The 25,331-nt window shown below is 37.6% G+C and overlaps 4 protein-coding genes across 5 annotated transcripts; 1 reads left to right on the top strand and 3 right to left on the bottom strand.

The window, feature by feature from the left end:
* Window positions 1-1,393: 1,393 nt before the first annotated feature.
* Window positions 1,394-8,096, bottom strand: LOC135597010 (protein NRT1/ PTR FAMILY 5.2-like). 2 transcript variants are annotated; one of them, XM_065089381.1, is made up of 5 exons: window positions 7,182-7,361; window positions 6,865-7,082; window positions 4,948-5,165; window positions 2,406-2,974; window positions 1,394-2,331 (listed from the first exon to the last, which is right to left on the bottom strand). In XM_065089381.1, the coding sequence occupies exons 1-5, from the start codon at window positions 7,334-7,336 to the stop codon at window positions 1,494-1,496; spliced, it is 1,998 nt and encodes a 665-aa protein (XP_064945453.1). In that variant the 5' UTR covers window positions 7,337-7,361; the 3' UTR covers window positions 1,394-1,493. The 2 variants fall into 2 exon arrangements, with proteins under 2 accessions (XP_064945453.1, XP_064945454.1); XM_065089382.1 differs by lacking the exon at window positions 4,948-5,165 and having other exon boundaries at window positions 7,182-8,096.
* A 332-nt stretch (window positions 8,097-8,428) lies between these two features.
* On the bottom strand, window positions 8,429-15,185 carry LOC103970557 (RNA demethylase ALKBH9B). Its single transcript, XM_009384373.3, has 6 exons — window positions 14,897-15,185; window positions 14,289-14,810; window positions 10,208-10,293; window positions 9,823-10,133; window positions 9,349-9,420; window positions 8,429-9,262 (listed from the first exon to the last, which is right to left on the bottom strand). The coding sequence occupies exons 1-6, from the start codon at window positions 15,045-15,047 to the stop codon at window positions 8,593-8,595; spliced, it is 1,812 nt and encodes a 603-aa protein (XP_009382648.2). The 5' UTR covers window positions 15,048-15,185; the 3' UTR covers window positions 8,429-8,592.
* A 314-nt stretch (window positions 15,186-15,499) lies between these two features.
* On the top strand, window positions 15,500-20,364 carry LOC135597011 (uncharacterized). Its single transcript, XM_065089383.1, has 2 exons — window positions 15,500-16,364; window positions 20,012-20,364. Exon 1 carries the CDS (start codon window positions 15,588-15,590, stop codon window positions 16,350-16,352), a length of 765 nt encoding a protein of 254 aa, XP_064945455.1. The 5' UTR covers window positions 15,500-15,587; the 3' UTR covers window positions 16,353-16,364; window positions 20,012-20,364.
* Window positions 20,365-21,079: 715 nt separating this feature from the next.
* Window positions 21,080-24,711, bottom strand: LOC103970555 (bifunctional bis(5'-adenosyl)-triphosphatase/adenylylsulfatase FHIT). Its single transcript, XM_018820951.2, has 4 exons — window positions 24,387-24,711; window positions 22,764-22,910; window positions 21,516-21,614; window positions 21,080-21,390 (listed from the first exon to the last, which is right to left on the bottom strand). The coding sequence occupies exons 1-4, from the start codon at window positions 24,693-24,695 to the stop codon at window positions 21,274-21,276; spliced, it is 672 nt and encodes a 223-aa protein (XP_018676496.1). The 5' UTR covers window positions 24,696-24,711; the 3' UTR covers window positions 21,080-21,273.
* Window positions 24,712-25,331: the final 620 nt, after the last annotated feature.

The raw sequence follows: 25,331 nt of genomic DNA, 5'->3' as shown, positions 1-25,331 counted from the left end.
GATTAGTATTATACTAAAAATATTATAAGTGATATTAAGGGATCAGTTAGATCAAAAATATTATTTTTATTAAACCAAATTAGAATCAATTAAAGCTATTGTAACTTTATAATTATATTAATTAAAAATTTTCAAAGTAACTTTATAATTATATTAATTAAAAATTTTCAAATAAGATGGGACTGAATCCTAGATCTCAAGGTAATCATCTTTACTTTATTTTGATTGCATCCTCTTTACTAGCCTAATAGCTCATGACCCTTTCTCTTCTTCAATCATTCTATTAGTCTTTCTAGCTAGAAAACCTGAGCTCTAAGGAATGTTTGAGTAAGAAAAATTGAACTTTTTCCTTGTTATACCTAGAATTTTGATTTTATATATTATATATTAATCTTTTCAACTACTTTTAAGTAACCTAGATATCGAATTAATATTTAATTTTTAGATATATATTGTATTGTTCGCTTATAATTCTAAAGTTTCTGGTATGTTGAGATTGGTATAATCTCTTATTTTTTTAGAAGAAATTATTAGGCTATGACCTTTAAATATATTTTTTTTCTTAAGGTTCCGTGATATTCATATAAGAGTTGCCCAGGCCCGCATGGATGATCCCTTATTTCAAATTGAGAGGGTGGACAAGGAAAAACAAAATACTTGTCATGTCATTCATTCCTATAGGGAATCTTCCTTTTGAAAGTGAAAAAGCCCCAAGATAATTCTTTATTCCTTTCCATTTTCATCATATTGTCTAAGCTTAGAGAGTTGTTCATTTTCGTCGATTCTCCAAGATCTATGGTACAATTGATATAGAATATGGTGAACCAGCATCCAATAGTAAAGGTTCTTTTGTAATCATATTATCAAAGCCTACTTATGTTCTTTTGTAATCATAGTTCTGGCTAGTCAGATAATGAGTTGTCATTCCACATTGGATCGATTACTACTCTTGGAGAATTGAAAAAGTGTTGCTTCGATGACAATTATACATGAATTAAATGACTTTGATGGGTTTGAGAATAAGGAACTACTGATTCTACTGCTGATTGACAATCACTCTAATCGAGTACTAGCTTTGAAGTCATATGTACGAATATCTTAAAACAAGATTTAAAGCAAGAGAAAGGAAAGTGAGTACCCTCTGTGCATCAAGATATAAAGCTTAATAAAATATAATAGGTTTTGATAGTGAATTAAGAGAATAGTTTAACCTTTAAATTATTTTATTTTAAGCTAAAAATTAATATATATATATATATATAGTTTTATATGTTTCTTAATTTTTTAATAAAATTTTATGATATTTAATATTACATACAAATTTGTTTTTACTGATAGAAGTATAAAAACTAAAAATATATTTTATTTTAATCCATATATATAGGATATGGGGTGAAGTAGGATGTTTCCACGTGTCCATTGATTAATCTTCCTATTCATTCCTGCTTTGTGTACACGACGGTAGCCGACTCTTGACATGCACGGTGGAGTCTTCATGCTGCACGATGCTGCTCCGTCGATGCCTCCACCTGTTGTTCGTACACCTCGGCCTTGTACACGTACACCGTACTGACGTAGACGAAGAAGACGAAGTTGATGAAACCGAGGACTCCCAGCAATGCATAGTAGTAATCCAGATGCGATGAATTGAGGTTGTTCGAGATCCATCCCTCCCTGCCATTCCTCTTGGTAATGTCAGAGACGGCCATGAGCAGAAGGCTGCTGAGAATGTTGCCGACGCCATAGGTGGCAAACGAGTAGGAAGTCCCCAAACTCTTCATGCTCTCAGGCGCTTGGCTGTAGAAGAACTCCACCATCCCCACCACCATGAAACAATCGGCTACTCCCATGAGAACGAACTGAGGAATCAGTCCGAAGATGGTGAGCCGAACGTCGTCTCTGGCCGCCCGTAGTCGTCTGCTCTCGGTGAGAGACGCGACCAGCATGGTGATGATGTGGAGGAGGAAGCCCGTTCCGATTCGCTGAAGCAGAGTTATTCCTCTGGGGTTGTTGGTCCAACTCCTCATGATCTTGACGAAGTAGCGGTCGTAGACGACGACGGAGACGAGCATGGAGACGGTCACGAACGACACGAGGGTGGCAGGAGGGATTTGGAGGTGGTGACGACCTACATTGATTCGGCGGTCCAGGGTGGTGCCCTGCTTCACGAACAGAGTGTTCACCTGGGCGACTACGGTGGATGGAAAGAAGCACGCGACCCAAATCGGGATCATCCGCAGCATCTGTTTGGTTTCCTCGACTTCCGTGACGGTGGTCAGCATCCATGGCGTCGACGTTGAGCCAACTCTCACCGCTGCTTTGTTGAGAAGCCTGCATGCGTGACATCCACCGAGAATGAACGCGGATCAGATAGGATAACAGACACTGCAAGCGTGCCTACTAACCTCAAGGAATCCGAAGGAAGGATCCTAAACTGTCCCTTCCTCATGTACTCCTCGGGATCCAGTTCATGGAGCTCTGCTGCACTCTTGGGGAGGGGGAGATTCCATTTTCTGATGGCGGCCACGATGACTCTTGCCATCCTGGTGAGCGGGCTGCCCTGAGGAACCTTATGCCGGTAGAAACGAGTGCCGGACAAGAAGATGGAGACGGAGAGGAGGAGGGCGATGGTGGGGATTCCATATCCCAAGGGCCAGCCCACGTTGTCCTGGATGAACACCAAGACGATGCCTGCGAAGAGGGTTCCGAGGAAGGAACTGAAGAACCACCAGTTGAAGAAGGAGATCTTGTGAGCCCTCTCCCGGGGGTCGAATTCATCGAACTGGTCGGCGCCGATGGTGGAGATGTTGGGCTTGGTTCCTCCAGATCCAAATGCGACCACGTAGAGTGCACCGAGGAAGACACCCACCTGCAGCGCCGAGGCCGGCGAACACTTCGGAGCGTTGCCCTGGTGAGTGCAAGGAGGCGGTCTTAACGATGGCAAGGAGACAGCCAACGTTAGCAGGCACATTCCCTGTCGCAGAGAAAGGGCAAAAGGAGATCAGAAGCCGCCGCTTATGGAGCGGCGGATGGAGAGTCGTGCGGTCGTCTCTTCCTAACGGAATAACTGCTACAATAACTGTTCAATTAATCTTTTGCCTCGCCACGGTTTCAGTTATAGGAATGGGATCGGATGGTTATTTTTTTATTATTTTTTTAAATATAAAAAATTATGAATTTATTTTTAAATAATAAAAATTAATTTATAAGTATGGTTTCAACCAAAAATAGAATTGACGGTTTTAATTTTCCAAACCTAGGAACTAAAATCAAACCGGATTCGATTTGGAACGAATTAATCATCAGGTTAATTTTGATTTTAATTATGGCTCGATTCGGTTTAGGTTTCAGTTTGGTTTTGGTTTGAATCGAACCATAGTTAGATTTATTTTTACTTCATTCATGCATAAATTATAAAAATTTGATCCTGATTTGTTAATTTTAATGAACTTGAATTACTGATTAAAAATACTTACTTAAGTTAATAATAATATATTTATCGTATCCTTATAAATCAATCTTAATTTTAACATATTTTAGATATATAATTAAATTAGGACATTCCACAAATATATTGATATATTGAAACTTATAATTAAATTTCACATGCATTATATATATATATATATATATATATGTATATGTATATGTATATATGTATATGTATATATATATATGTATGTATATATATATATGTATATATATATATACATACATATATGTATGTATATATATACATACATATATGTATATATATACATATATATATATATACATACATATATATATATATACATACATATATATATATACATACATATATATATATATATATACATATATATATATATATATACATATATATATATATATATACATATATATATATATATATATATATATATATATATATATATATATATACATTGTGTGTATTATATTTCTTATTTGTAAATTCGTCTTTGTTAAAGATTATTAAGATTAGACCTAATTTCACTAATTATTAAATCTAATATTCAGTGGCTCTCAAAATAAAATACACAATGATGTCATATTGAAAATTATTTTAGAAAGTTAGTGGGTTTCAATTAGTCATATAAAACATACGGTCGAAGAGAAGAAAAGAGAAACAAAATAACTAAGAATTTTTATTCATCACAATCACTAGTAAAATTATAAATCTTAAATCTCTTAATTCGATCTCTCAATTTGTAAGACCATTGGCCTATATATGAAGATTATAGATAATTTAAAGGACTTCTAACCTCACTAAGGCTCTTAAGACTAATCTTTTCTTTGAGAGAAAATAGAAATTGCTATCAATTAAACGAGCAGTCAATCAGCCATACAATAAAGAGAGAATCCGAGAGTTCTTCCCAAACACTCCGATTCTACCAGCAAAAAAAAAAAAAAGATCTTTCACCTGAAAATAAATTCCAAGAAAAAAAAGCCAACATGATGTGAATAGAGTTAGAATCAGTAATAGTTTTGAAATTAATCAACTGAAAAATATAATTAAATAAGTCAAACAGTTATATATTTAACGTTTAAGATTATGTGCTTAACAGATGTAATAGTTAGAAATAAAATAAATTAATTAATTTAGTGGTACAAAGAGAGATAAAAAGAACTTATTTCAATAGAAATTATAAATATAAATATAAATATTTTAACCTTAATTAAGCATATGATTTTTTTATGGATATAAATGATGATAAAAAATTCATATAACTGATCCAAATAATTAGGATTTAAAGTTTTATTATTATTATTATTATTATTATTATTATTATTATTATAATATATATATATATATATATATATATATATATATATATATATATATATATATATAATGTTAGTCACCTTGGACACCTTAGAGCAGCAGCAACAGCAGCCAAAGCAATCATATAGATGATACAGGTGTGCGAACATATGCATGCATACCAGGAAATAGATGGCCGAGGAGAGGACGAAGGTCCAGTATCGTCCGAGATGTGCGTCCGCGACATAAGCGCCCAGAACGGGCATCAAGTATCCAGTTCCCACCCAGTACGTGACATTGTTGGCGGCGGTCAGCGTGCCTTGGTGCAGATTCCTGGTAAGGTACAGCACCAGGTTGGATGATATCCCCTGGTACGCCATCCTCTCCACAGCGTCGTACACTGCGTGTATACGTACGTACATCACGCCAAACCTAGGAACTAAAATCAAACCGGATTCGATTTGGAACGAATTAATCATCAGGTTAATTTTGATTTTAATTATGGCTCGATTCGGTTTAGGTTTCAGTTTGGTTTTGGTTTGAATCGAACCATAGTTAGATTTATTTTTACTTCATTCATGCATAAATTATAAAAATTTGATCCTGATTTGTTAATTTTAATGAACTTGAATTACTGATTAAAAATACTTACTTAAGTTAATAATAATATATTTATCGTATCCTTATAAATCAATCTTAATTTTAACATATTTTAGATATATAATTAAATTAGGACATTCCACAAATATATTGATATATTGAAACTTATAATTAAATTTCACATGCATTATATATATATATATATATATATATATATATATGTATATGTATATGTATATATGTATATGTATATATATATATGTATGTATATATATATATGTATATATATATATACATACATATATGTATGTATATATATACATACATATATGTATATATATACATATATATATATATACATACATATATATATATATACATACATATATATATATATATATACATATATATATATATATATACATATATATATATATATATATATACATATATATATATATATATATATATATATATATATATACATTGTGTGTATTATATTTCTTATTTGTAAATTCGTCTTTGTTAAAGATTATTAAGATTAGACCTAATTTCACTAATTATTAAATCTAATATTCAGTGGCTCTCAAAATAAAATACACAATGATGTCATATTGAAAATTATTTTAGAAAGTTAGTGGGTTTCAATTAGTCATATAAAACATACGGTCGAAGAGAAGAAAAGAGAAACAAAATAACTAAGAATTTTTATTCATCACAATCACTAGTAAAATTATAAATCTTAAATCTCTTAATTCGATCTCTCAATTTGTAAGACCATTGGCCTATATATGAAGATTATAGATAATTTAAAGGACTTCTAACCTCACTAAGGCTCTTAAGACTAATCTTTTCTTTGAGAGAAAATAGAAATTGCTATCAATTAAACGAGCAGTCAATCAGCCATACAATAAAGAGAGAATCCGAGAGTTCTTCCCAAACACTCCGATTCTACCAGCAAAAAAAAAAAAAAGATCTTTCACCTGAAAATAAATTCCAAGAAAAAAAAGCCAACATGATGTGAATAGAGTTAGAATCAGTAATAGTTTTGAAATTAATCAACTGAAAAATATAATTAAATAAGTCAAACAGTTATATATTTAACGTTTAAGATTATGTGCTTAACAGATGTAATAGTTAGAAATAAAATAAATTAATTAATTTAGTGGTACAAAGAGAGATAAAAAGAACTTATTTCAATAGAAATTATAAATATAAATATAAATATTTTAACCTTAATTAAGCATATGATTTTTTTATGGATATAAATGATGATAAAAAATTCATATAACTGATCCAAATAATTAGGATTTAAAGTTTTATTATTATTATTATTATTATTATTATTATTATTATTATTATATATATATATATATATATATATATATATATATATATATATATATAATGTTAGTCACCTTGGACACCTTAGAGCAGCAGCAACAGCAGCCAAAGCAATCATATAGATGATACAGGTGTGCGAACATATGCATGCATACCAGGAAATAGATGGCCGAGGAGAGGACGAAGGTCCAGTATCGTCCGAGATGTGCGTCCGCGACATAAGCGCCCAGAACGGGCATCAAGTATCCAGTTCCCACCCAGTACGTGACATTGTTGGCGGCGGTCAGCGTGCCTTGGTGCAGATTCCTGGTAAGGTACAGCACCAGGTTGGATGATATCCCCTGGTACGCCATCCTCTCCACAGCGTCGTACACTGCGTGTATACGTACGTACATCACATCAGTGACTACGATCGAGTAGGTAAGGGAAAGGAAGCCCTCGACGACGATGGAGATCAAATCAGACTTCTTACCGACGATGAAGTAGCAAGCAAACCATCCACCTCTCTGAGACCTCGACACAGGGTTGCCTTTGAGATCCACCGAGCCATCCCGGGCGTAGTCCTGTGCCAGCTTCGATGAGCTCTCCATTTCTGTGTGCCCGAAGGTTAAGAGTCGCCGACCTCATACAGAGATGGATAGATAGATAGATAGACCTCATCTTTTAGCAGTCACATCATGTATTGGGCGTCGAGTATTTCTCATCAAAAAAATCTAAAAATAAAGATTTTCTTTAAGAATTCATCGTAAATAATTTGAGATGTGCTGTTGGGGTCGCGCGCGTAGTGGGAGCAAAAGGAGAGACTTTTTAGAAGAGAATAATTGTCTGTGAACCTTTTGCAGCAGCCAATCGGCATCTCCAGCAGCGACCGATTGACGTGACCGCTCTTTACTCGATTCCTTGCGAGAAAGGGCGGCCATGTAAAAAATGGGAGAGACAAACGACGCCTCCTCCACTACTCCAGTGGGCGGCTGCTAAGTGGAGGAGTGCGCTCTCTGTCCCTTCATCGTTGGACGGTGCTATCTTACGATGATAGGCGTTCAACCACTGGCCAAACATACATTCTTCAACCGAGGAGGAGATGCTGCCTCCACTGCTAGCATCAGTGACAAGCAGTGATACCATACGGAAAAGCAGCTGCATGAGCATGGCTCCACCAGACACCCGCTGTCCATCTCATATATTTGATACCATACGGTTGATTAATTAGGCTAATTAAATTAGATACAGAAGATATTAGAGCCACTTTGAGATTTCAATAAGAGGAAATGAAGAGATGTAAAAAAGCAGTCTTTACCTGTGAGAACTCCTTCGCCTTCTCTGATTCAAGAGAGAAATCTTCTGCAACCTGCTTATGTCTTTACTAGTGAACTTCACGAATCCATATTCTATTTGATGAATTGCGACGATAGAGCAATGACAACACAGATAACATGAAATTTTCTCGAGTTTAAATGGGATAGAAACACAAACCTGGGAGAGAAGATGTTCTTGGGGTAATAGAGTTCATTGCAGAATTTGAGTCTCTTTGAAACCAGCAGAAGGAAGCAGTGAGATTCACCCGAATGAAAAATGGACCAGTGAATGTGAGATAAACCAAAGGAAAGACGAAGATGAAGAGGGATCATCAAAATAATCGGAATACTGACATCACTCTGGCGGGATAGATATTATATCACTTTGGATATATAATTATACTGGTTTTGGCCGAAAACTGGATTTCGTTAAAGGACAATATAAATTTCTTCCTTGACCAAACTAAATGTCCCTGTAACACAAGCATTAGATTACAATAATGAATAGAAAATGTCAAGTCATACTTTCACAAAATAGAAGGCCACAAAAAACCAAACCAATCCATCTAAACCACGAGTAGGAGAAGTTCAGCAACTTGACTGACCATCAGACAAGTTCATTCTAACCTTTCGCCTGCTGCTGCTATTCAAGGATCGCACCTGAACCCGAGAAACACGAGGCAGGTCTGAAAATCGATTCGCTGGTGCCAGGTCTTCATCCCCTCCCTCCACGCTGCTGCTGATGATGATTCGTCGTTGTTCCAACCGTACCACCCTTCCGCCGTGTTCCCTTCTATCCACATTACCAGTTTCTTCCTCTCCATGCTGTACGTGTGCTGTTGAGTCTGTAGGCGAGTGGACAACTTCATGTGATTCGAAACCTTGGAATTCTGGTCTGAATTTTGATTCAGTAATCCTCTGTCCCAAGATGCTTCCCCTTTCGAAACTATTACTGCTGCTATTACTGGGGGACTGGCCATCCAGGTTTGATCTCCTTGCATGAATGCCTGAATCATTGGAATGATGCTGCCTGTCCTGAAAATTTGGTCCAGGCTTCATCGCACCTGGCCTTCCTTTAGTTCTCTTTCCTTTCTTGAAGCTTTTACTCTCGATTACAGGTTGGCTGTTCTTATCCTGACGTGGGTGTCCCTTGGCTTCTGCAGTGTATTCTAGTGGTTGGATATTCTGTAAATCTGCAGCAGGTAGAAACCCGACTGGCCACTTGGACTCATCCATTTTTCTAAAGGTAATGGAAATTCTGTGATCTCGGGGAAAAACATGAGCATCGTCAGATCCATGGGCATGAAAATAAGGAATGATTTATAGAAGTTACAAGAAACATACCTTTTCGATGGGACAGCTGGGATGCAATGCTTTGCAACATCAGCTGCATTACCATTCAACACAAGTACCGACCTAAATAAGATAGAAATTAAAACATCAGCCAGGCAAAGTTAACTGATTCTGTAAGATCAAGCATAACTAATTTGTCATAAAGATCATGGGATGTAAATTCACAATTACAATATTATGGTACAAGATCTCTAGCAACATAAAAATTTCCATCAATCCAGATAGACCTACCTCTGAAGTAGATAGATACCTGCATCGGTTCTTATTTCTAGGATAGAAAGTAATATTCAGATGTTACTGACGTGCATCGCCCATTATGGTTAGTTAATAAACAGAAATGACATTTGTAAACTGGGAAGATATAGTAGTCAATCAAAGACATCTAAAAAGGTAATCCATCTTTAAATTCAGCAATATGGACGTATATACATTAAAATGACGAAGATGTTAGCCTATTGAACTTACCCGACAGGCAAGGGAATAGCGACTGAGCCAGGAAACTCGCCTGACCCAGCAATCTGTAAACTTGATCCAAAAAGTATATTGCACTCGCTAAGAAATGACACGGTACAGAATGGTCGAACAAAATCATGGCTGTCAATATGAGGTGGAATGCTGTCTCCCAGTTCATAGATGTTGACAATACAACTGTCAGGAATACATGTTCTTGGAATTACATGCCAACGAACCAGCCTTCTTATTATCACCTTGAAAAGATGAGGAACTGGGTCAGCAACAACATTCTTCAGGATTCCTGGAGGATTTCCATTCTTATCCTACAATCAAACTTTTGTTAGTTCGTCATGCATCTTCTTTACAGTTTTTGTGCAAAGGTTGAAAAGCTTAGTACCATAGAATAGTTATAACAGCATCCAAATTGAATGGTCACTCGTCCTTTGCCACACATCCATTTTGGTGGTTCTGAATATGTATGTTCTGCATGTATAACCAAGCATGATATGGTATCAGAGATTATCCTAATATAATAGAAATGCATATTAAAATTCCAATAAAAAGACAGGCAGAAGTCTGCTTCAATGCAAGGATAAAATCCAAGAATGTGTCAATCCAATTAGACCTAAAAATAGCACTAATAAACAGCAATACTACTATAACTGGATGCTTACTAGATACTCTCGATAATAAAAAAAGACCAAGAAACTAGAAAATAGTTCATTTTAATCAAAGTCAGGTCAGATTCAAGTAATCTTATATGAGACCCTAATGAACTTTTCCTGTCTCGAATGACATTCCTACTTAGATCATTCAAACCTTGATGATATTCTCGTTGAACAATGGTCGGTAATGCAAATACAAAGTCTTCATGAATGTCTCATCGTAAAAATTGATCAAAATGAAGAAATATTGAGTGAAATCCATCAGTGGCCATTCAGTAAATCCTTGGAGGCTGATGCATTGAGTAGATATTAACTTGATCCGATCTAGACTCAAGTAAGACCTAACTATACCTAAATTGTATCAAATGACAAATATACTCCCGCATCAAATGCCTCGTAATTATAATTATATTTGTAGCTTCCAATATACTGTGCATATGCAATAGGTTTTTTATTACGAAAGACGATCAATATATGGACCATTAGTAAATGACTTCTGTAAATTCTTGAGGCAGCTTAATGTGACAAGACATTATTAGGACTAAGGGGAATAGAGAAGAGAGAATGTCGAAGAAGAAAAATTTAGGCCAAAGGCCCTAGAAACTCAATAATCACATGAATTAATCATATAAGCTGAATACAAAAGAGACCTATGATCTTGATTACTTAAACCCTAAGCTTACAGAAGAGGGAAAACAAATATCTAATTAAATTCTATCATATTAGGATTCCCAAATTTAAAGATCTCCAGGTTTCACATATATATTATAGACAATCTAGATCAGTGTAAAAAAATAGTACAAAATTAAGCCAAAAAAATCTTCAAGAAAATTATAGTTAGTTTCGGATATGTATGCAAATACTCTATCATAGACAACAAGACTTCAGCCTAACCTAGAGGCTTGAATCACATCAACTGATTCTGCTGTGCAGAGGTTATCTAGATATCAAAAGCCTGTTGCAGAGTCTTCTCTCCTTTGAATCATCTCCACATGTTGCTAATGAAAGATAAATTTTGAACCTTGCTCGACAAGCATAACAATATCTAAAGTAAAGTAGGGAGTGTAGGTACAAATAAGCTTCTGCAAGCTCCTAGATCGGATTTTGTCAATGTAGGTAAGAGGTCTATTGATGATGGAAAAATTGCAATGACAATATCTTCTTGATCTCCGAGTTCTTGGCTTTGGTCACTTGATCACTCAACAAACATAATGCCCTTCTTTTTTGCATGATCTCTGTTTACTCTGCAACATGATCTTCCATTGTCTGTTGCTCCACTTTTGGTCAAAAGATCATTTTAATATTTTCATGCCTGCCTTGCAACACAAGATATATTTCATGCATAATCTTCTTCCTTTCTTCCTGAAAAAAATATTGAGTGGCCATCATGATTGAACATACATACAGCAGGCTTTAATACCAACTGGTACAACAACATTTGTGCAAAGGGTGAGGACTTGAGAAGATTTGGGAGGAAGAAGGAATATACGGCCAAAGAGCCTGTACAAAATCAATAATCACATCAACTTATAAAACAAGCTACATACAAAGAGGTCCAATATCCTAACACTTAACCCTAAATAAAAAAGACAGAAAACCACTATCTAATCAAATTCCATCATATTGAGATTCTTACATAAGCCTAAGGAGCTCTTACAGAAAACCATTTCTACACCTTGTCTTCAAACTGCCAAAAGGAATTGGAGAGGCTTCTTACAGACAAAAAGGAACAAGGTGCAAGTAGGGGTACTCATTGTTAGTTGTAAGATCAAAGGTAGCAAGATCAAATGTTTATGCTTGGGAAATGGCAGTGTTGCAAGGAATTCTTAATTAGACTGTGCTCAATCGATTTAACTTGAATTCAAGCTGATTTTAGCCGAAACTTCTCTTAGAATTGACGGCCGTTTGGTAAAATAAGTAGATCTCTTGACTTCTTTCCAAAATGCATTGATACAAGATATTCATTTGAGACTTGAGAGAGTTAGTTTTGCAACTTTGTAAAAATCTTACATTCAGAACCGATGATCCAAATATAGATCAGAATCAATCGATTTGGAGACCCAATAACTTAAATTTTGAGGAATAGGACTCATCCGACACCATAAGTTGTCACAGATCCTCCAGTGTCTTTGTTTTTTCTTTTTCTCTAAATGTACAAAACTCCCACGACCAAAGAAATGATGGATAATAGCATCAACCGTCCTGCACTTTCGTAATTTCTGTCATCCATTGTTCATATTTTGCTCTAGTCCTGTGGCTCAAGGTATGTTAGGATGACAGCATCATTGGTTTCACACCTTCTTTGTCTATTTTTATCATCTATTTTCCATATTTTACTTTTTCATTTTTCTGTGTTATCATAACTTTTATGAATGTCTTTGAACCCAGTTGACTCCTTGAAAATCAAACACAAGATATTGAGCACCTGATCAAGTCTAACTTGGCTTTTTGTATTTCTAACTAGACCGCCTAGCAGCTGCAACTAACTTTTCAATGCATCGTACAGATAAAAGTGATGAGAACTGCTAGTGTACTTTTTGAAAAATCTCAACTAGTATCTTTGACTTGTTCTTCCTACTTTTCACAAAAAGAACCTCCATATGTAATTTTTTAACCTTGTTGCAACTTGCAATCCTTTGCACTGGACAACAGTTCCAAGTATCTTGCAGAAGATTAACAGCAAGAATAAGATCACTTGTTGATTTTACCAAGGATCGAAAGGTTGGAACTTATGATCTTGTAAGTAATTGCAGGTTTTGAATATTAAGAGACAACCAATTCTTGTTTTGGCCTTCAATTAATCTCTTGTAACTCCATAACCATAGATCTTACATACAATTGTTCAGTTTGCTCAGACCTGAGATGAGTTGCATCAACCATGGTTGGTAAACACGTTTAGCATGTTTGTACTTATTAGATTGACAAGTCTAAGAAACTGCCAATTGGAATCTATTTATTAAAAGGTTGAATGAATTAGGGTAAGATATTCTTTCTGATGACATCCATGCCCGCATCTTAGAGCTACCCTGCGATATTACATTGCTTATCTTCCATATTTTATGAGATCTTAAGTGAACCATCCATTAAATGATTATGATAAACATTAACAATTTTCCAACGCATTTTGCAAAAAGCTCAGCATACATTCCAGAAACCAGACAATAATAAGAGAATAGTTGGCTGGACTGCACAATCAATCGCAAAACTTTTACACCCTGATTCCCATTTCAGAAAGAACTAGACCTTCATAATTATGGCTTTTAAGAGTTGGAATAAGAAAGACAGGCCTTGTACAGCCCTTAAATGCCGATTTCAGATTCATTTCTCTTCCTTTTTCTTCTGAGCATTAGTTGTGTAAGCCACTATCTATATTAGATTACAACAGCAGTGACACCTTTCAAACTTCTACATGCCATGTTGAACATATCTAAGAACAACTTACCACATTTAACGCATGCAAATAGTAATCACTTAAGCTTCAATAACGGGACATAAAATAGCTATGAGATAATCTGTGAAGAGATCAGCTGTTCTGAAAGCTCATAAATTGGATGAAGTTTAACTGTACGGTCATGTGGTAGCAGTGCTACCCATCAATTGGCATAAATGTTCAGGCACTGCGATTACTGAACTCGAAAGCTACTAATATTGTTTCCTGGATATAGATAAGTATATCCAACAAGTATCACTAAAATAAGCAAGGGTTCATTAAGGCCATCCAGTCTTTGAACATAGAAATGAACATAAAATCATTCTAATCACATAATATAAACAGTCAATTAACCAAAGAAAAAAAGCAAATTATACACTCACCTCCCAACTGATGATTTTTCCCCTTCCCTTGGAGCTCATACACAAAATCCACAATCCTTTTCTGCTCTGCCGCACTAAAAACTCCTGTATGCAGCTCGAGGCCGTCGAGGATATTAACAATCTTCCCTTTGACCCTCTCCAGGCATATGAAATCCTTCTTTCTGACGACATTCTTAAACCGTATCTCCTCCCTCTGCTCCCTCGACAACCCTGTCTCCTTTCTCAAGGTGTTCCCTTTTCCCTTCGACTCTCCCCCCGTTGCATCCACCGAACTCCTCCTCTCTGCCTCTGCATCCTCCTCCCCTTCCGCCGCCTCCTCGAGTTCGTCCTCCTGCGCCATGTCGGCCCAAGACATCCGAACCCTGGGTGAATCAGACGATGCCGGCGGATCCGGATCCCACTCCGTTGGTTGGATGCCGGCATGTTGATTCAGCAGCTCATCCGCGCCGGCGGAAACTGAAGCTGCCGGATCCTCCACGATGGTGGAGGCGGAGGCCTCCGCCTTGGCCTCGCCAGGCGACCCTAAATAACAACAAGAACCCTAAAATCTTAAAACATACAACCAAAAGATGGAACAAGAGGAGAGGATGGTAAGCGGAAGGAGATACCTGGGCGGAGGGAGTGGATGCGGCTGCGGAGGGCGGCGGAGCAACCGTCGCAGAGGCCGCGGGTGAGAAAAGGTAGCCAATTGGTGAGGAACTCTGCGGCGATCTCCAGCTCCGACGGCTCATACTCTTGCACGAACGAATCGTCCTCCATGAGCCACTCTCTCTCTCTCTCTCTCTCTCGTTGTTTTGCGCGAGAATTGGATGAAGGCGAGTCTCACGGCCCGAGAAGAGCAGGCGGAAGCGACGATGTCGACGGAAGAAAGACGCCTCCGGATCTGATCGCCACAAATTGTGATCAACGGTTTTGATCATGTTATTGATTCTGATCTTATATGAAGATTATACGTAACCTTTTATCAAAAACCAGTTTAGTACGGTTATAATGGTATCAATGCTTTGGCAGCCCAAATCGGACGGTTCAAAATTGCGCCAAAATTTATGGGGAAGAACTTGGCGCAAAGAATGCTTAGGCACAAATATAGAAAGGGTCGGTGGTCTGGGGACGTGAGGTTTAACGGCGACGCTACTGTCGTAACTGAAGTCGCGACGAGTGCCAATACACGAAGCACAGCTAGTAGCCCTATTCGTTCCTTGCATTCTCCGCAGCCACAGCACAGGGCCAGCCTCGTGCTCCGCCGCCACGCCCGCCCCGTGAGAGTGGCCGCTCCAAGGAAGAAGAGGACGACGGAATATGATGCGGACGTTGCAAATGACGATCTCCACCTCCCTCAAGGCTCTCATTTCTCCGCAGAACCACCAGTTCCTCCGGAGATGCCCCGTCAGCGGGACCGCTAAGGGCAAGGCCAAGCTCAAGGCCGGACAGCCCCTCAAGCGCTCCACCATCCGCACCAAGAAGGCCTCCGGCAGCGGCGGTGATGCGCCCCGCGGAGGTCGCTCCCGCAACGAGGCCATCGAGCGCCTCAAACGCATGGCGGACTCCTGCCTCAACGCCCCCACCCCTATCCGCTACCTGAGCGCCAAGGACCGCCGCCGGGAAGCCGAACGCGAGAAGCTCGGTCTCATCTCTAAGGAGCGCCAGCGCGAGATCGACCAGGCCAAGGCCCGCGCCAAGTCCGGCAAGACTGGCCCCGAGGAGGAGCCTGTGATCATGGGCACACCGGGGCTTGATTACATTTCCCTTGGTCTCGTCGATAAAGAGGCCATCCCCAAGTACGAGCTCACCGTGGAGGATGGCAGTCGGCTCGCCAAGGAGTACAGTCGGTTCCTGATGCGAAAGCACAGAGCGAGGCAAGCTGCCGAGACAGCACTCTTAAAACTTAAGAAGGAGGCGATCGCTGCTCTACCGGACCACCTCCGCGCGGCCGCAATGGTCCCGGATTTCACCCCGTTCCCGGCAAATCGCTTCATGGCGACGCTGACGCCACCTATTGAGGGATACACTGAGAAGCTTAGGGAGGATGCCAAGAAATATGCAGTCAAGGGCAAGCAGCGTTGACCGATCTCTCAGGTAATACCACCTGTTCTGACATTTCTCTGTTCAAGCTATTACTCTGTTTTGCTGCTTCCTTCAACATGAACCTGATTAAGGTTTTGACTCTGGATCAATTGACGGAATCCATTTGTATTAGCTTCAATGAAAAGCTCCTGTCCTTCAGATGATTGTTTGTTCGCATGTTTGCATCAAAATGGCAATTTGCTGAAGATTCATCTTCTATGCTCTTCTAGACTGGTCAACATAGACCTTCTTTTCATCCAGTGTTCTAATGATGAAAGCATTAGATGTCTTACTTCTGTTCCATCACCTGTGCTTTCAAGTTCTTCCCCTCTCCTTCTACCTCTTTGGAATTCGATAAGATAGTAAACCAAACTGATGACATCCTATTTCCTGTCAACTTTGATAGGAGCATCAAATTAGTTTATGAAATTGTATTTACTCATCGTTTTTATGTTTTTTTAGGGTTTATGTAGATTAAATTATAATCTTGCAAGGCTTGCATTATTTTGTACTGCATTGCAAACAACACATGTCATGGTGCATACTCATATAGAGCATCTTTTTGTATGGCCGACATGGATATGGGTAGACATTATATTAAGCTAGGATTAATCACAAATTAACCATGAAGTATTGATCTTCTATGAGGCTCATCCTTTTGATAGAAACATATCACCATATGAATCTACAAATTATACAATTTGAGGTAAAGATGAATAATTCATTTATGTCATAAGTACGACATGTGTCGCTATTGCTGCCTCTATTCTTTATTTGTTCAGCTGGTTATAAGTTTATTTGAGGAGACTTTTTTATAATGTGTTGAGCATTTCATGGGTCATCAGTTCATCGTGGAGGCACATACTCTTAGTATCTACAGAATTGTAGAATTCACGAGATATAATTTGCTATCATTGTGTCAGCAAGTGTTGTACAAAGCACAAACCAAATCTCCAGAGTTGGAATTCAATATTATTCTCTAGCTTCCACCAGAAACTTGTGAAAAATAAGATCAATGACACATTCAATCTCAAGCTCTTTCAGAGAAGCATTTTCTTGAACTTGACCATTTGAGGAAAATATATCAGAGATAGTGTCATGTATAAAACTATCTTCTTACTCATATTAGAAATTCGTAAAATAAGAGTGGAGATAATTTTCTCCTGAAAGTTGCTCAAAGAAGGTGCATTCTCCATTCTAAACTCATGTGAAAGAACTTAACCATATAAGATAGTAAACCGACTTGTTGCATGTATGGCTTCATTATTTTTAAGAATCACAAATGTTTCACCTCCCATGGACCAATTCCTTAATCATTGTTCATGACATCAACATCTAATATGATACGATTGATACTTGTTGATGTTTATTAAGGTATTCAAATTTGGCATTGTCACCAAAAGTTGGCATTGAAAATTGACCAAACTGGGTTGGGGTTAGTGTTAGTCAACTTTAGTCATTTCTACATGATTTATCAACCACAAAAGAAGAAAAAGAAGGAACCAAAAATTGCAAGGTGTAGCAATTACAGGAGCCAAAGAGAACATAAAATGGAGGAACATGAAAAGTTTCAAGTTTTGACCGTGGTTGTGAAATAGAGATGTCACCATTATTACATGCATTTGGATATAACAGTCACATTCACAGTATGCTACTGATGTTATAATGTTCATCATTCACCGTACTGGAAGAAAACGATGAAAGGGAATGATGGATAATATCCCTGATTAGGAATGTGGACATAAAGTTTTGATCAAGGAACAAGGATGATTTAAAGTTCTACAATACCCTTGATTCACAACATACAGAAATAATCATGTTGCCAAAAGTATAAATTCTGAGAAAGGAAAAGACTCTAACTTGGTTGTTGGGTTGACAATGATGTTGTTCATGTGGAAGTTAATAAGACGATGTGCCTTTGGATGGCACCGGGCTATTTGATAATGGCATTGTTGCAACCATCAACAGAGAACACGGGATATGATGAGATTATGGGTTTACCACTAGTGGTGGCGCTCAAAGGAGGGTACTAGAGGGCCTTACAAGTGTTCTTCAACAGAGTAATATGGGAGTGGTGATTGAGTTCACTGGATTCCTCCTCCAATGAAGATGAAAGGAGTGACCCCATTTGGATTGAGTGAGTTTTGTATGTAAAAAGGATAAAACAAGAGGCAACAGTTTTTGCTTGTAGTTAGTAGGCATAAGGGTTGATGTTATTGCTGTGAACAGAGGAAAAAGTTTATTGCTGTGAACTGAGGAGAAAGTTTATTGCTGTGAACTGAAAAAATCAAACTTTCAGAATTCTAACTATCACATCTGCCTATTCCATATAAATACTGACTATGGACAAACAATAAATTCTGCAAAAAAGTGGATATTGTTGTCACTGAATCCTGTGTCATAATTTCCACCAATATCTCCAACAATTAAAACTCAGATTATTTGTTTTTATTATTTTTTGAAAAAAATGAAAAACAAGAAACTGGCACATCTGTTTTCTTTCTAACTCCTAATCTTGAGAAATGTTTTCATCTAGTTGAGAGGGGTTGTTTGACATCTAGTTGAGAGGGGTTGTTTGACAATAGATACTAAGTTTTGAGAGGAATGCTGTTGAAGCACTAGTTAAGATTAGGCTGGATTCATCAGTGAATTAATTTTCATCAATATTGTATCTGATAGGTTCCCACATGGTTAATAGAATATGGATGTCAAAATTTGGAATATTCAGTTGCAAACATCCTAGGAATGAATCGATGTGAAGATTTTCAGTTAGTGTCTAATTTTAAAATATAGACACAAGATTTGTGTCGTCACATTGATATGTTTTGTGTGATTAATCGAACCTATTCGGTTTGGCTGATCGGAGATGAGAATAGTCGTCTCCAATTGGGAAATCCTTTGTGTTTTGAGCAATTATAGTTAGTAGGTACAAGTTTCAGCCGGTCATAATGTCTTACTAGTTACCAACCTGTTCAGAAAAAAGGAAAAAAACTGGTGCCATAATCTTTTTTGATTGATTTGACCATATAAGCTGTTCTGACCCCAAGTCCTCAACTCCTAGGCTCAAACCCATCCCAATATCTTGAAGCTCAGATGGCACTGATCGAAGGTTGACATGCTCAATCAATGGATCTCTTGTTTAATCAACCCCCTAATTTTCTGTCTATGGAGTTCCTCCAATGAGCAACCACAAACGATTTGGCTTTAATCTGTTATCTATTGTATCTTGTAAGGGAACTGGCTATCTCGAGCATACCCGGCATAAGGATCCAGTGGGCTGCTGCTATATGGCTCAATCAATGTTTAATCCATATGCACACATGGTTGAATGCCTTTAAGTTGATTCCTTCTAGCCATTACAAGCCTAGGATCAGGCCCATCATATATCGTGTCGATAACTACCGGCAATTGGTCCATCATCATATTGTGCAAACAATTACTCTTGTTTTCTTTGTTTATGGCATTTTTGCTTTCTTGGGCTTCGGTTATGTGTTCTTTTTTCTCATTGCTTCACTTTTGTTGAACCTCAACTTCTTTCATAACAACTATGGCATTTGAATACATGCTTATTGTTGTCATAACCACATCAAACTTCTAATCTTATGCTTATGGTACTTTTTGATCAAACATGTGGATCTATCTCTGGCACTTCTAAGCAGAATACAAGTTGAAGGATGAAGACGGAAGCTGGAAGACTTACATGAGGTTGATACTTTTAGGAAACTTTCCAAGGGTTCAGCGGAGTTATGGAACTTCGGATTAGAAAGTAAAATAGCATGACAGAATATGGTTTCCTTTGTTGGCATCGAACTACTACTTTCAAATTCATCCCAAGTGTGTGTATCTGAATCGGGAGAAGAGAAAAGAATAGGAAATGATTGGAACTGCTTGCATCACATGAATTCTCGTAAAGCTTCCACTCAGGTAATGCACTTGAATAATAGCTTCCTTTTTTCTTTACTCTACTGTTTCGGAAAATCATCAAAACTCCTGATGGTGCTCTCTTGATTGAGTTGTGCTCTTACAGTGAAACCCCAAGTTTTGATGGGAAGGTCACGGATGATGGCAGTAACCCATTGTGCTTTTTGTTCTTTTTCTTGCCATTATAATTGTGTGGTTATAAGCAAACAAAAAAAAAGGGTTAAATTTCTGAATATCAAATGTCAGTAACTGATTACAAATATGAACAAACAAACTACGGATGAATCAATTTATAAGTGCGTTTGTTGCATAGTTTTCTTGATATACAAATCTTCAGATAGCACAGTTTATATTAGGTATCATCCCATGTGAAAACTTAAGCTTTATCTCATTTTAACTTCTACATTATATTAGTGTAATTCCCATTGAACCATTTGAAGTGTCATTTTCTCATGATCTGATTAAATCCTCTTCTGGGAAAAGGAAATGAAAGGGAACATTGGTCATTTTAGGTGACCCTGTTCCACCTAATTACAATGGCACATGTGGTCGTCTGGGACCGCATTTGCCAAAAGCCTCAGTATATTATGTTCTTGGCTGAAGCAGCACCTCTTGTATGCGTTTGATGTTAAACGATGAACTATCAGATATAGTTGCCTTTCTGCGACATGGTGTTTGGATCTACCAGTGGCATGATTCAATGACTAGTGCGAAAAACAAAATGCATTCATTTTTTCTCATTTTTTCTTCTGTTCTTAGTAATAGGAATAGAGAAAACCCATAGTGATGCCAGGCAGAAAAAGACGTCTAATAATACCTTCACTGATTTTTCATAAGTCGGTGAAGATGAGATCCATTAGGCAGAAGTAAGTAGCCTGGACAATTGAATCACAACAGGAATAAATACTGGAGCATTCTTAAGCTCAGTGCAGCAGTCAGCCTGAATCAATGTTTTATATGCAATGTAGCATAGAAGATTGAACATAGTAGGGTACATTATCTATGAGAATAGAGCTCGATACTCATCGGCCTCTCGGGCCATTTCCTCTGGTGTTCTGTCCTTCCTTTCTTTGTCCAAGTCAAGCTTCTCCTTGAGTTCTTTCTCTTTCAAATCAATCTAATAATAAGAAGATAATATTTCAAAAAAAAATGAAAGAAACGGCATGGACAGCCATAAGAATATCATCATGTACAACATTCATTGAAATAAGCTTTTCAAACTAAAATAAGACTATCATTTACCGCATCATAGATCTCATCATTTTTCTCGAAATCACCCTTTTTCCTGGGTAGAATGTGAATGTGCACATGAGGAACTGTCTGCCCCGCCTGAGGTCCATCCTGGATCGTCAACAAAAGGATGCCTTAGAACTTAGCAAGGTAATACAAACATCAACCATAGATTATCGTCAGTTCCATATCGTCAGTTATATGGAACGTCAAATAATATCATCTCTTTATCAGCTACATGGAACATAATTCATGTACCAAACATAATTCAATGGCTCATACATATCAAGACACCTAAGCGATTCGAGTCAAATTAACAGTTGCAGACTTCCTACATAGCAAGACAGCAGACGAACATACATAAATCAAAGGGGCATTGTCAGCACCGTAAGGGTAATTCCATAAGGACACAAACAAGAATAAATTTGACTGACTACTAAGTTATTTGTTGTCTGAAAAACTCAATTTCAATGCCTCACGCATTTTACAAAGACTGATCAGTCTTCAGCAAGGCTAACTGAAAGTACTTGTCTCTAAGATGCTGAGGGTTCCAGTGCAATCTCGTCCTTCGTATAAGACAGTCCACTGAGGCCAAGAGCAACTTGGCCTGATCCCGATAAAACACTTGCCAGGACATGATATATGGCTCCCTGAGCGAAGCCCATGGAAATCACAAACATGAAGTCTTTGCTTGCAATACTCGTTCCTAGTTTTGCAACTTTTGACTCGATGCTTAACAGTAACACAAGTTCAGAATGAAATTGGTGGGATAGGGTTGACCAGGTACAAAAGTTTAAGATATCAGATCAATCCATTCAACCCGACCGACGAGCACTCCAGTTTCAAATTTAAGAACCAGACCTTAAATGGAATTGAACCATTCAACAATCCAACTAGAAGTAGTGAAACAATCATGTAGTGGTTGATGAATTAACCATACCCATATCATTCAAAAAGGTCAAATCGGGTTGCTGACAAGGTAATCAAGCTAAGCATGTCAGAACTTGATCACCTATGCACAGCTACTCAAAACAGGTTAATCATTGGGATCTTCAACCAAAGACAGATTAAATCAATCAGTGAAGAGATTATCCACATGGCATTATATTCTTGAGATTATTCAACAAAAAAATAAAGGCTGGTAGCAATAATTGAATCATTCACACGGCACTATATTGTTGAGAGAACCTTCTCATTAATTAGATATAGTGAAATTACATAACAAAAAACAGTGACTAAAATAAATTCTAATAATCTTACTTGAATAGCAAATGTCAGTGAAGATGCTTCATGATGACGCTCAAGACGACCACCAACTTCCTTGGCAGTAAGCCATAAGTCACAAACCTCATCAGCAGTGAGATCAATAAAACGTTTTACTTCCCGCCTTGGACATACAAGCACATGTAGATAATGTCAAGGTTCAACTTATGGCGAAATTATGCATGCAAAATAAAAGTGTACAGATGAAGTGAATAGAGAGAAAGATGCCACCAAAGATATCTGTGCATTTTAAAATAGATGCACAACAGAGGAACTGAACATCGCATGCATATATCATCAAGTAAAATGATATCAATAAGATGAATTAGTGGCTTCATCGAAAGGATATGACCTGCAAAATTTTAGAAAAGGTATATTAGATCTATGTAGCAATCAACAGAAATGAGGGAAGATGGCAGCAAAGCTTTAATAAAAGAGATAGTTATACAATAGAGTCTCACAATTTGCTTTGTATGCCCATGAATGGAAGGTAAATACTATTGCTATACAATGAATGTGCTACATAGACCTACCCTTTTACAGGGGAAAAACTTTAACGTTAAACAATAATTATGGTTAACTGATCAAATTGATCAGATCAATATGCTTCATTCAAAGACAGAATTAATAAACATGTGATAAAGCACTTCAAGTTAGAGAAGCTAGTACCACGGAGCATTTGTTTTTCACAAAACATTTTTAGTATAAGCATAATCAACCTTCAATAATAAACTAGCAGTCCCAGGAATGTAAAGTACGATTCAAGTGGCAGTCGCTAACCTTTCCTAAAGCTCAATCAGTTGTAAAAATCAAACAATCAATTTCAACTGAGTAAAGGCACAAAAGTTTTTATTTACATAAAATTTAGGTAATATCAGGTTGTATGTTCATACTTTAATTTTTATATCAAACCTCTCAAACAATCATCAAATGGGGAAATTCCTTGTATGCCACAGGTTAAAAAATGCAAGCAGTTCAAAGTGTTCTTATCTCAAAAATTCCTTCTCGTAATGATACAAATTCAAGTTATCTACATCCACCCTATTTATTGGAGATCATATATGTAACAATGTCCACGATAAGCTTTTCGTGCATGCAATAGAGAATTTCTTAGTAGAATGCCCCTCTTTATGTAGAGTAAAGATCGGCTAGGTCGATGGACCCTACCAGGATCAAAGATCCAGAAAGGATCAAGATTTAAAATCAAAAATTGAAAATAGAAGGGGAAATGACCAAACCTGATATAGCAACACATAAAAGTGGAAGATCGTTAACCAAAAAAATTCATGTTTGAGATAGAGATTGAGATAGGGCTAAAAGTAATCCTACATTGCTAAGACATAAAGAAAAGAGCGAGTTACACAACATAAGAGCTTAAGCTAGCCCTCACATTGACCGTCAACCATACAAAAAACAATACAATAAAGGAAGATAATAGTAACAGTAATCATATATCTCTCCAAACTCAGCATAAACAGAAGCATCAATAGATATGCATCCAAAATTACTCTAAACAACCTATCGAAATCTACACCCACAATTGTGACCATAACCCTAATATGCCATAAGTAGCAACAATCCAAAATAATATGAGAGAGAATGGGAATCAACGGAAGGCATACCCGGTAGGAGAGGCCGCAGGTTGACCATGGCAAAGGAGTGCAAGGTGGAGTGGAAGACCTCGGTACGGTGGATCTTGTACGGGCCGAAGGTGTAGCTGACGAGCTCCTCCATCTCAGACTGCGACCTAGACTCAGACCGAGGCTGAACCGTTCCGCGGAATAGACGGATCGGATTCGGGGCGAGAAGGCACGAAGTGGGGCGGAGAGCGGCAGGCGACGACCGAAAGAGGGAATACGACGGACGAGCCGCGCGGTCGCGAACCCCTCTTAACAGCAGACCAAACAGCGAGTGAGAAGCACTCGCCATATGATTGTTCGGATACAAAGGAAGGGAAGGCATCGATAGACGAGACACGTGACTACGAGCCGCAGCGTTACTGACCCGACTCGAGTCGTGTCTTACTTTGCGACATGACTCGAGTCCGACTTCGTAGAATCCATATAATAAGCCCTTCCGGTGATAGGAGATGGATGAATCGGATCATTACCAGGACTCAGTATTAGAGCATTGATCTGCTAAATTATGGAGCCCTTCTTCTCCAGTACTAAAAGGAGGACTTCTTTTTTCTTATTAAAAAAATTAAATTTCTATTAAGAAATATAACGACAATCAACACATGAATTTTCTTTTAAAAAAATGAGATACTAAAAAAAAATAATAATAATAATAATAATGACTAAAAAATGTGTTAGATAAGATTGATGAAGATCCAAAGAGGTCTCTCTTCTTTGACACAATATCATTTATATGAATTGTTAAAAATTGTCTCTACATGAGAAAGCAGGATGTAATGACCAATGAATGATAGTATATATACAGAGAGTGAGAGAGAAAGAGAGAGTGACAAAACACAGGATGTTAGAAACCTCGTCTATCTAAAATATACACATCGTTCCAAAAAAAAGTGTCACATTGAGTTGTCAACTTCTCTGAGAGAGAGAA

The sequence above is a fragment of the Musa acuminata genome, chromosome BXJ1-11 (assembly GCF_036884655.1).
Source record: "Musa acuminata AAA Group cultivar baxijiao chromosome BXJ1-11, Cavendish_Baxijiao_AAA, whole genome shotgun sequence".
NCBI lineage: Eukaryota > Viridiplantae > Streptophyta > Magnoliopsida > Zingiberales > Musaceae > Musa > Musa acuminata.
The sequence above is the reverse complement of the archived record's forward strand: the minus strand, read 5'-3'. Positions and strand labels throughout refer to the sequence as shown.

Excerpts from the sequence above, each read along its gene's own strand:
- LOC135597010 (XM_065089381.1), bottom strand. The coding sequence starts at position 7,336 with ATGAGGTCGGCGACTCTTAACCTTCGGGCACACAGAAATGGAGAGCTC. Across the intron at positions 7,083-7,181 it reads TGCTTGCTACTTCATCGTCG|TGTACGACGCTGTGGAGAGG; the intron begins GTAAGAAGTCTG and ends GTATACACGCAG. Across the intron at positions 5,166-6,864 it reads CCTCGGCCATCTATTTCCTG|TGTACGACGCTGTGGAGAGG; the intron begins GTATGCATGCAT and ends GTATACACGCAG.
- LOC103970557 (XM_009384373.3), bottom strand. The coding sequence starts at position 15,047 with ATGGAGGACGATTCGTTCGTGCAAGAGTATGAGCCGTCGGAGCTGGAG. Across the intron at positions 9,421-9,822 it reads GCTATTCCCTTGCCTGTCGG|GTCGGTACTTGTGTTGAATG; the intron begins GTAAGTTCAATA and ends TATCTTATTTAG. Across the intron at positions 9,263-9,348 it reads CCAGCTGTCCCATCGAAAAG|AATTTCCATTACCTTTAGAA; the intron begins GTATGTTTCTTG and ends CCGAGATCACAG.
- LOC135597011 (XM_065089383.1), top strand. The coding sequence starts at position 15,588 with ATGATGCGGACGTTGCAAATGACGATCTCCACCTCCCTCAAGGCTCTC.
- LOC103970555 (XM_018820951.2), bottom strand. The coding sequence starts at position 24,695 with ATGGCGAGTGCTTCTCACTCGCTGTTTGGTCTGCTGTTAAGAGGGGTT. Across the intron at positions 21,615-22,763 it reads CACTGACATTTGCTATTCAA|GATGGACCTCAGGCGGGGCA; the intron begins GTAAGATTATTA and ends TTGACGATCCAG. Across the intron at positions 21,391-21,515 it reads ATGATGAGATCTATGATGCG|ATTGATTTGAAAGAGAAAGA; the intron begins GTAAATGATAGT and ends TCTTATTATTAG.